The 12,246-nt window shown below is 39.5% G+C and overlaps 1 protein-coding gene across 1 annotated transcript in view; it reads left to right on the forward strand.

The window, feature by feature from the left end:
- The window catches only part of kcnh8 (potassium voltage-gated channel, subfamily H (eag-related), member 8), a 460,036-nt gene that overhangs the window by 308,048 nt on the left and 139,742 nt on the right, over positions 1-12,246 (forward strand). Inside the window, exon 7 of the mRNA XM_063042495.1 lies at positions 3,145-3,352. Within this exon, the coding sequence (XP_062898565.1) occupies positions 3,145-3,352 (208 nt within the window). The remainder of the gene's footprint in view (positions 1-3,144; positions 3,353-12,246) is intronic.

The raw sequence follows: 12,246 nt of genomic DNA on the forward strand, positions 1-12,246 counted from the left end.
AGAATACAGAAAACCTGGTCAACATTCTCCAGGCTCAGCAGCAGGCTTTCCCCTCTCCGGTAGTATAACACAGTGAGACTCAGTGATCAAAAGACAGGCAGCTGGTGCTCGCCCTCCACAATCGCCTTGATGCTTCAATCTCTCTCGCCTGTGTATAATATATATAATACATAATAGCTGAGTATAATATACTTTCACTACTACAATGCTAGCACAGTAGAAAAGAGCATTGCTGTATTTTTTATCTTTCTTTTATCTGATCATAAAACAATTATTATTCCAGTTCTTAGGAACTAAAATTATCATTCTCGAACTTTGCTGCCTTGTCAAAGGAAAGGGCTGTTGTTTTACACCAACCGCCTGCAGTTAAGGCAGTTAAATGTCAAGGATTATGAAACTTGAATGGTTGTGATTAGAGGGTGACCTTTCTTCAGCAGTTCTCCATATTAAATTTGCTTTTAATGTTAGGTATTCCAACATGTGACTGGCTGATTTCAAAGACTTTCTCTGCATGGTTGTATCCAGCTTTTATAACATGAAGTTTCAGAAATGAGAAGAAACAACAGTTTCATTGTTCCCAGCAAACTTTCTTTCTCTTAGTCAAGACACTTTTTTTAATATATATTGGTTCCAATTTAACTACTTCTTTGGAATATGGGATTGAATATTATATTTACTTAGAAATTCAACCCTATTCATTGTGTAATAGCAGCTGCACATTGCATTCAGCTTCTGAAATTTGGTACGTTGACTTCAATAGATTTAATTCAAAAGGTTATTAATTGAACAGCTCCTCCAAAACGTAGGAGTATAATCTTGGTTGACAGTCCATTGTAGAACTAGGATAGCTAGAAATTGTCAACCTTTGTGATCTAAGCTCTGAACAGGGAAATAAAAATCAGAAATTTTTGTCTGGCTTCTTTGTTAAAATGTACTTAGCATAATTGCTGATCAAAAAATACAACACATGCAAGAAATTCAAAATGGAAAACAAAACAATGCTGGAAATACTCAACAAGTCAGAATGCATGTGTGGAAAAAGAAATAAAGTTAACATTTCATGTCTGAGACCCTTTGATATGCCGAAGGATCTCTGACCTGAAATGTTAACTCTCTTTTTCCTTCAACAGATGCTACCTGACCTACTGATTATTTCCAGCATTTCTGATTTTATTTCAACAATGTACAGGCTTATATTAATAAAATAGCACATTAAACTTAACAAACTCTTTATTACTGTTAAATTCAATGGCTTAATGCATGGAAAGTATGAAAATCATGAATGCATATATCCCTATGTCTCAAGGAGTCTGGCTTATTGAACTGAACAAGTTATATCAGACGTATAGAGGTTAAGTCAGATCCTGAATGGACAACTGTATAAATATTATGCATCTCACCTCAAGAAGGCTGGGTTGGATTTTGAGAGGGCAAACAGTAGATTCAGACAGGCGATGCCTATTCTCAAGAAGTTAAATGTTAATGTTAAGGTTTTCTGCAATTTCTCCTGAATTTAGAGGACAAAGGAATAATCTCACCAAGGTGCACAAAATGGTGAAGATCTGGTATGGTCAGTAAAATATTTCTTCTGGTGGGGAATCCAGAACAGGATAGTAAAATCTTACAATTAGAGCTTGGCTATCAAGCATGAATTCAAAAGCATTCCTTAATGTGAACAATGCTAGAAATCTAAACAATGAAAAGTTTTCCACACTGCTTGATAGCAAATTTTTATTGTGCATATAGCAGTGTCAACAGATCATGAGAAAAATGAGAATGAATGGTGCAGATCACCAGTTATCAATTGATGTGATGGAAGAGTTTCGATGAACTGACAGCCAAACATCAGTGGTAGGGAAGATGCTGGAAAAGAATTAGAGGGAGAGAATTAATGGTCACTTGGAAAGGTGGAGACTAAACAAAGACAGCTGGTTAGACAGACAATGATTAGGTCAGGCTTCAAGCAGACAGTGGAGTTTTGACTGTAACCAAATTCTATAATAGTAAAATGTGGGAAGAATAAATAAAACTGTTAGTGCAGAATTAGTGTAAATGGTGCTTAATTGTTTGCACTGACTTGGTGGGTCAGAGAGTCTGTTCCCCTGCTGTATAATCCTTATAATTCTAAGATAAAAATGATGAACAATAACCCAAAGATATCCACTGAAATGGTTTCAGCAATAAGACTTCCACATCTAGCACACTTTATAACTGACTATCCCAAAGAAAAAGACCAGTTGTTGGCCAGTCACAGCTTAGCAGTTTTTGTACTTTGCACAAGTCTGCTGAAGGCTGAATCCCAACAGGAGCTGGATGCCAGCTTGGCAAGGCTTTTGGTCCACTGCTTGACCAACCATGCAGCAGAGCACTGACTCACTAAAGAATGCCTCGACTTTGCACTGGAACAGGAGGCCTACCAATCACCAATCACCTGAATGGGGTCATTGATCTTTGCTGCAAAACTTAAGTGCAGTCACATGCTTACTCATTTTATATTACTTAAATGTTATTAATACCTTTAATTACAAATATGTGTATTTTATTTAACTGCAATTATGTGCTATTTAAATGTCTCGGGCAATCACGGCTATTTAAAGGCAATTAAAAAGCCTTGGATAGTCATCAAATGCTCTCAGTGCATTCCAGAGATAGGGCCTGAAGGTATGCTACCTGAGTCCCGGTCAGAATTTGCAGAATCCCTGTCAGGTTTTCTAGCCACGCACATCTGGAGGAAGTCCAGGTGGATGAGGACGGCAGTGGGTTGAGTCAAGGACAATCCAACCAATATTTTTATGCTATTGAGGGATAATCTTCGTAATTCATAGAGTATATGCTATAGCAACATTTTTTAAAATATTTGGCAATTATACTGAATATCAGCTTCAAAAATTTAATGATGGAATTGAGGTATTAAAAATGTGCATGTTTAATGGAATTCAGAGGCTGTGGTTATGAATGTTTTTTGCACTAACTGAGGTGAGTAAGGGAAATGCAGTAATAATAGTTCAGTAGTAAAGATATTTCATTTGTTATTAATAAATCCTTCATAAGGGAACCTTATAAACTCTTTTACAACCTTAATTCTCCTATCACTTACAGTGAAACCATTGCTGACCCTCTGTGTTTTTTCACTTTTGTTGGCAGGTTTCAATTGTTCACCTTCTAAAAACTGTGCGCCTGTTACGTCTGTTAAGACTACTGCAGAAGTTGGACCGATACTCTCAGCACAGCACAATCGTTCTAACTCTGCTTATGTCCATGTTTGCATTGTTGGCTCACTGGATGGCATGCATCTGGTATGTTATTGGCAAGATTGAAATTGAGGGCAACGACCCACATACATGGGACATTGGTAAGTCCTCTCATTCCTGCACAATTTTAATGCAATCTTTTAAACAGTGATTTATTACAGATCATTTATCTACTTCCTCAATGGTAACATATATATCCGTTCTTGAATGATGCTAAGAAAACAAATCGAAACCTTCTGCACTTAGAATCATATTTGAAAGAACAACAGGTCAGACACTGAAGTACGTACGATACTCTTAATTCTCTGATTTGAGCTCCACTTTAGCAAACTGGAAGTTTGAGAATATAACTTGCACAGAATTTCATCTGCTAACTTGTGATAACTAAATCTTTTAAATGTTGTTCTGCGGAGTTATAGTATACTACATGTTCAGGGTAAAACAAAATCAGAATCAGAATCAGAATGAGGTTTACTATCACTGGCATGTGACGTGAACTTAGCAGCAGCAGTTCAATGCAATACATAATCGAGCAGAGAGAGAATAATAATAATAAACAAAATAAAACAATAATAAATAAACAAGTAAAGCAATTACATATATTGAATAGATTTAAACAAATGTACAAAAACAGAAATACTGTATATTAAAAAAAGTGAGGTAGTGTCCAAAGCTTCAATGTCCATTCAGGAATCAGATGGAAGAGGGGAAGAAGCTGTTCCTGAATCTCTGAGTGTGTGCTTTAAGGATTCTGTATCTCCTACCTGATGGTAACAGTGGGAAAAGGGCATGCCCTGGGTGCTGGATATCCTTAATAATGGATGCATCCTTTCTGAGACACCGCTCCCTAACGATGTCCTGGATACTTTGTAGGCTAGTGCCCAGGATGGAGCTGACTAGATTTACAACCCTCTGCAGCTTCTTTCAGTTCTGTGCAGTAGCCCCTCCATACCAGACAGTGCTGCAGCCTGTCAGAGTGCTCTCCACGGTACAACTATAGAGGTTTTTGAGCGTATTTGTTGACATACCAAATCTCTTCAATTCTATTAAATAATTAATGGAATCCATTCTATTGTATGTTAGATTCTTGGCTTATTGTGAAGAAAAGACTTTGAACAAATAACTTTTTACAATGCTTACAAAGGGCAAAAGTACAATGTCTAGTGATGTTGATATCTTCTCAGTGTGAAGGAGAGCAAACATTTATACTTAAATATAAATGGTATTAGCCAACTGGTCCACTGCCAGAAGAAAGGAAACTTCACGTGGTTGAAATGCATATGGATATTCTGTCTCCCTTATAAGTTCTGTTTTGAAATGCTTCGCAAACAAATTGTATTGAGTTGTAAGCTGGAAGTTCCAATGAATGGGAACAAGTAGCATTGTAAAAGTCTATTATATATGATGGCAGCTTACACAGCAAGCAATTTGTTCACTGGCAAAAGGACACATTAGACTAGTTGTTCCAACAACATTTTCTTTATTTCACTCAGAATGCAAACTTCTTCTGAGAATTGAATTTCGTTGAGATTTTATGTCAGTTGAACAAAATGCTTGTGTGTTTTGTCTTGGGTTGGGGAGGGGAGGTAGTGATCCATTGTTTCTGTATGATTTTCTCCAGAGCCATGTATTTAATTTTACTCTACTTCCCAATGCAGAACTCTATTCAACATCTTTGCTGACTGCATTAAATCCTAAATTGGTACAATCAAAACTTCCCCCTTACTCAGGAAAAAGAAAGGAAACTTTCTTTTCCTTTTACATTATATCATATTTTGTGAGGATAACAACACAGTAGGAGACATTTGTCCATTTGTCTCCCAGGGTAGATATAGACAATTTATGGCCATGAATTGATACGGTATGGAAGCAAACACTTCAGCCCACCAAGTCCAGACTGACCATTGCAAATCCACTTACAGTCATTCTACACTGATTCCATTGATTTTCCCCACATTCCCATCAACTCAATTGTGCCAACTAACCTGTCATTTTGCAGTGCCAATTTATCTAGCAACAAACAAGTCTTTGAACAGAGTGAAAATTGGAGCAGCCTAAGGAATCCACATTGTCACTGGCAGAAAACTGAACTCCACAAGATGTAGGAGCAGAATTAGGCCATTTGGCCCATTGAGTCTGTTCCACGATTTCATCATGGCTGATCCATTTCTCTCTCAGCCCCAGTCTCCTGTCTTCACCCTTTAACCCTTCATGCCTGGACAAATCAAAAATCTATCAACTTCTATCTTAAAAATATACCCAATGACTTAACCTCCACAGCAGCCTGTGGCAATAAGTTCCCCAGATTCACCATTCTCTGACTGAAGAAATTCCTCCTCATTTCCGTTACAAATGGACATCCCTCTATACTGAGTCTGTGCCCTCTGGTCCAGGACACCCCACGTTAGGAAGCATCCTCTCCAAGTTCACAGTCCACAGCACATTTATTATTGAAGTAAGTATACTTTATACAACCTTGGGATTCATTTCCTTACAGGCAGCCATAAAATAAAGAACCCCACAGAACCCATTAAAAACCAAAAAAGACTGTCAAACATGCAATGTGCAGAGAGGGAGAAGAAAGAAAACAAGTTGTGCAAACAAAGCAAGCAAATAGCATTCAGAACAGAAGCTCACAACACCAGACATCACTGCAGCCGACTCGGATTCAGAAGGCCCCAGTCTAGCAAACCCTGCAGAGCAACGAGCTGAACTGGCCCATTCCTCACCACCGACCCCGAGACCCCTACTATTTTAATCCGGCTCAGTGCTCAAGTTGTTCAAACCTCAGGTCATTCCTTGCACTTGGGATTGGGTGCCTGGAGAAGGCCAGCAACTGACCCTTTCCCATTTGGTTCAGCACGTAAACTGATCAAACCTCGATTCTTTCCACGTCTCAGCTCTGCTGCACCAAATAGCCTCTAATTCTGCTCCAGCGACTCCAGCCCAGACATGCCACAACCGTTCTGCCCCAACAAGACTCCAGTCACACCGCAAAACTGCCAGATTGTACATACAATTCCTCTCAAATCCAACAAAGAAGCCACAGTGCACTGTTTGCAACAATTGTACATCAGAAAAAGGGTGAATAATGAGGTATTTAGTTGCCTCTTTGTTTCATCGGCCACCAGAAAGCTGTCATTCAAACCAGTAGGTAACGCATCTTAAACTGGCCCTATATCAAGGTCTTTCAACATTCGAGAGGTTTCAATAAGATCTACCCTCATTCTTCTGAATTCCAGTGAGTACAGATGCAGAACCATCAAATGCTCCTCATATGACAAGCCCTTCAACCTTGGAATCATTTTTGTGAATCTCCTTTGAACCCTCTCCAATGTCAGCACATCCTTTCTTAGATGAGGAGACTAAACACTCACAAAGTGCCTTATCGCTATAATAGGCTTATTTTTGCATTAGCATCTGCATCTGCACTCCGGTCAAAAGCTATGGACCAGGACGGAGCTGCAAAGCTGTTCATGCGCTCAGTGTTACCTGGGTGACATCATTGTTACTGGTGAGGGTGATGAGGAATGTTTTACGACTGTGTTAAAAAGATTTGAAGACCATGTGCTCAGAGCATGATGAAGCAAGTGTGAATTCTTTAAATCAAGCAGCAGCATTGATGCACAAGGATTACACAAGTGTGCTGTGAAAATTCAAGCAGTGGTGGGTGCCCTGACGCCAAACGATATGGTACAATGTGGTCTTTTTTAGGATTTGTCAATTACAATAACAAGTTCCTGCCAAGCCAGGCTACTGTACTCCACCCCATGAACTCATTACTACAGATCAAGAAATGGCAATAGACAAAGCAGTGTGAGGTGTCTTTCCAACAAGTAAAGAAAATGGTGATGTCAGACACTGAACTCTCACATCATGATCCACATCGTCCAGTGAAGCTTCCCTGTGATGCCTATCTTTGTGGTATAAGTGCAGTCATGTCACTTCCAATGAGTGATGGAAGTGAATGCATCACGTTCCCCTACCAGTACAGAGGAAATATACACACAGGTTGACAGAGAGGTCTTGTTTCTGGTGTGGTGTGTAAAACATTCTGTTACTGATCGTCAGCCACTGGTGGCTAATTTTAATCCAGAGAAGGGTGTTCCACTAACAGCACAAATGCAAGATGGGCTCTGTTTCTTGGAGGACACAAGTACAAGATTGAATTTAAGAGGACGACTAATCATGGAAATGCTGATGGATTGTCCTGTTTACCTTTGGAAAATTTACAAAAGAGGACACTCCCCTTGATGTATTCTCCCCAATGCAATCAAAAGTCTCCCTTTTATGGCAGAGATGATCCAAAGGGAAACCAGAAAAGACCCCACACTCTCTCAGGTCTATATGGCCACTCAAAATGGCTGGAATGTGCAGCAGAACTTACAGTTTCTCTACTTTTATACAACCAGAATGAGCTTGTTCTTGTCAGGGGGTGTCTTATGTGGGGATTGAGAGTTGTTGTACCATCCAAGCTGAGAGCTAAAGTGTTGGAGGAGCTACATGCCGGTCATCTGGGCGTGGTCAAAATGACAGCATTGGCTCAAAGCTTTGTCTGGTGGCCTGGGACAGATCAGCATACCGGGCATGCTGCTATGCACTGTTCTGGATGCCAACACGTCCAGAAGAAAGGAGCTCAGAGCTGTCAGGACCACTTCCTGTAGTCCCAGATTCAACTCCTACAAGCACCGTGGAGGAGGCGCAGAATCTGAGATTGTTTCACAGCCTCAAGTCTCACCTGCCAACCAGAGTGACCCTCACCCACCCCCGATCCCCCTGTCAGGAACTATGTTATCCCAGGAAAGTTAGAAATTCTGCACAACAATTAAATCTTTAGGCCTGAATGAGACAATTTAACATTTACTAGGCTGTGGATGTCTATGTAGTAGTTGTATTATACAGTGTACGGTATATATGTACATACATAAGCTGTTATGCAGTCTTTATTGAGTTGGTGTTTATTGCAAAGCAGAGAGGAGTGTTGTGTATTTAATATTTCAGTAGTACTTCAGTAATATTGTAAATATATTGTTTGATTAAGCATTCTTTGTGGTTTGCATATTTCATTATGGGTTATATGTACATGAATGGCATATGTCGTTACACCACCACGTAATATCTGCATGTTTTAATGGAATTAATAATGAAAGTTGAACACATATTCATCCCATTTTCCCCATGTTTTTTCTTTTGATTAATTTCTGGAGTAACAAAACTTAACACAAATTATTTACCTGGACACAGACTATTGACTGTAATTTGAAAAATGGAGGGTTTCTCAATCAGACATGGCAGTTTGCAACTAGTCTATTAAGTTCATAAGCAGTTTGCAGTGGCCACCTAAGGGTGCAGGAGAGGAAGTTTCCCTCCGATTTGGATGCAAACAGTGTTTTCCATTCTGCAGATGTCTGTCCCTGTTTTACCATCTAGAACTGACATTTCCAATGTACAAAATATCAGAGAGGCCATAAAAATTCAAAGGAATCAGATCTTTTTTCTAAATTTCACTTACATTAAAAAATCATATTTGATAATTAGTGAAAGTAATTTGGTGGTAGTAATTATTTTAAGCCCCTGAACAACGTATTATATACTTCAATTTCTCTTGTTTTAAGAATAAATGGAAATTGCTGTAAACGTCATGATTGCTTCCACTTCAGCAATGCTTAGTAAGGTTTGACAGGAACAATTTCAACTTGCCACGGTCTTTTCAAATGCCTTATTCATCAAAGATTGACAACTTCAGATAAACAAGTCATCTAGAGGCCAGAGCAGACAGTAGTTCTAATGCTTTATTTCTGCCATCTGTGAATGCATTGTTATTCTTTGTCACGCAGCTTGATTATTTCCAAAATCTCCCTACCCCCTGGCAGTGCATGCAGTGACTTTGAAGCACTGGGGCTTATGTGCAGCAGCTCTGCACTGCAGAAGAATATCCAGAAAGCTCTAGTACTCTGTATTTCCTTGCAGTTTTTTGATACTATGCAAAAATCCAAATGAAAGACTGATGGTTTCATTTAGAAATATGTTGATTTACTTTTACTGTGAATTTGATGTTTTTGCTCCAGTTTTGCTTTCACTGGGGTTGATTGTAGGAGATATTGCGGTGAGAGCCAACTCACAGCCAACCTTCCACACTATCAAAGTTACACAAATTGCTAATGACAGCTTTGACTATCTAAGAGAAACAGCAGCCTGCCGTGTGGCCTCCTGCTAATCTTTACATTATGAAGGCAGACTGAGTCCAAATTTACAGGACACAAAGTCCTTGTCACATCAACGAGTTAACATTAACTCTATACAGCCCATCAGATTCCAGCACTGTAGTGCACATCGAAGTTGATAACTTAAAAAAATAAAGAAAATGTGAAATTGCTGATTTCAAAATGAATAGGGTACTTGAGAAATATTAGTAATGAGAAATAAATATGTTACGTAATACAAAAGATTTTCATAATGATAAATGAATATTTTATATTACTTTTGGAAGGTCTCATGTTATCCCTGATTGTCTCAGGAAGAAAATTCCATGATCACTTTAAGGAAGTACCCTGGAGTTTGATCCAATATTTGAAGGAATATTGTTCTTTTGGGAATCTAGTACTAAGGATCTAATCACAGTCAGTGTCCTGACACTGCACTGAACTCAGTCAGACTTGTGATGCAGGAACTCCATACCCCAAGCTATACTGCAGTGAAAAATTAGCAGGTCGACAGGGGAAATGATTCAAAGGTGTTCTCCAGACTTATTATGAATGGAACATCCTGAACCAATGGAAAAAACTCTACCTCATCAGCAATTAAAATGAAGAAGGAGCACCTAAGAAATCTGAGTGTTTTCATAGGGGGCACAATGAAAATGGAAAGAAGACACCACCTATCAAACCATCATGCTGCTCTCATCACTGCCTAAAAGGCTGTTTAAGATTATTCTGTCTAAATAGCTTTTACTTTCTTCAATTATACCAGTACTCTACTTGAAGTTTATAATACAGGGGCAAGATATGCCAACCTGAAGTCTAAGTAAATTCAACTTGCAATATGCTAGCAAAGAAAATATTTGATACATTGAGACGTAAGTCAGTGCACAGTCTTTAATTGAAATATTATTTGTGGCAACTTCTTTTCTGAAAAAAGCCCTAGGTTATGGAATGATCTTGTAAGGTAACCTGATCTGTCTGCATTATTTAAACAAAACTTCAGTCAATATAGTTGCATATACTGATGAAGGTAGCTCATCCGGAAAACGTGTCTAAAACAGACAACAGGCAACCTGTATTTGCAAATGTGGGTCTTAATACTAATCCTGCCTTGCCGAGCATGACTGTATCAGTAGTTCTTAAAGGGATACAGAGGCTACCTCCAAAGGTTCTTCTCTCCCATGGATTCACCATGACTCATGTGCCTCGAAAGTACGACAGGATCACAGAATGGTTAAAGCACAGGCCATTTGGCCCATTGAACCTGTAGTAATTCAATGCAAAAGAACAATTCAACTGGTTGTACTCCCCTCCTCTTTCAATTTGTTTCTTTCAAACACCTATCCAACTTCAATTTGAACACTGCAATTGCATCTGCCTCCAGTACTATGCTGGGAGTACATGCCAGACCCTAACTACTTGCTGTATAAAGGGTATTTCCTCAAGTCACTTTGATTCTTTTACCAAACATTCCATGTCCCCTTCACCTTTTTTTCCAATTGGAACAATTTCACTCTACCTACCCTGTAGAATTTTAATTAATTCTGTCAGATTTCATCATAACCTTCTCCAATCCCAGGATAACAGTCCCAGCCTCTCCATCCTATACAAGTAACAAAGTGCCTCATCACTGGAATCATCAGCTTAAATGTCTTCTGCACCTTCTCGTACCCTATTTACATCTATTTTAAATTGTTGTGTCCATGAATGGACATGATACACCAAATTGCATGCTTATCATTTCTTCCTCATTGTTATACTCTTATGTTTATGTTACACACTCACAGAGAAACAATTTGTCATGGGATTAGATGAGCAGCTGCAGATGGATTGCTCTTGTATTGAGCTGGTGTAGATGTGATAGGCCAGATTGTTTCCTTCCGGTTATCAACAAGAAGTGCACCAACAGAAGGTTTTAGATGGTGTTTCTGCACACTAATCTCAACTGTGAAGTCAGAGGGAATGATAGTGGCCTGTTGGATTTGGCTGGAAGGGAAGAGAGGGACCAAGGAAATCTTGGGAGTTTGACCTGCAGCCAATCAGTGAACCGGAGTGTGAGAACAAGAGGTGACTTCCCACAGGTCTGCAATTCATGATCAAAAAAGCAATGCTTTGTGCCTGTTTTCAGAATTTGAACTGCGGCCCATCAGTGAACGTGAGCATGACAGGAGGCAACTTCACACAGGTCCACAATCGAAGATTAAGAAGCAGAGCTTTGCTGCAGTTTTCTGAGTTTAAACTGTGGGCAATCAGTGAATGGGATTCATTAGCAAGGGGGAATAAAAATAATGCAGGGGAAAGCACAATGACCATTGTTGGAATGGGCCAGTGTTAGAGTGGGGAGGCTTTGTCTTCGGCTCATCAGGCTTAGGCGAGATCATTCTTGATTCTTCATTCCTTGTCTGCTAGGGCAAAGTTAGAGCAGTGAGAGTGACTCCAGAGAGAGTGTTATGTTCTTTGTGTAAGATATAGGAATTCTGGGAGGCCTATAGCCTCTCAGGTAACCACATCGGCACCAGGTACACTGAGCTGCAGCTCCTCAGAAACGTGTTAAGGAACTGGAGCTCAATGACCTGAGGAAATGACAGATAGGTGCTACAGGGAGGCAGGTAACTGGGCGAAGGAAAATGGGCAGTCAGTACACAGTATATCTGTGACCACTCTCTTCAATAAAAGTATACCGTATTGATTACTATTGAGGGGAGCAACCTAACAAGAGGGAACCGCAGTGACTGGCTCTCTGGCAATGAGTCTGGTGCTGTGGCTCAGGAGAAAAGAGAGGTAGAGAGGTGAAG

The sequence above is a fragment of the Mobula hypostoma genome, chromosome 3 (genome assembly GCF_963921235.1).
Source record: "Mobula hypostoma chromosome 3, sMobHyp1.1, whole genome shotgun sequence".
In the NCBI taxonomy this organism is placed as follows: domain Eukaryota; kingdom Metazoa; phylum Chordata; class Chondrichthyes; order Myliobatiformes; family Myliobatidae; genus Mobula; species Mobula hypostoma.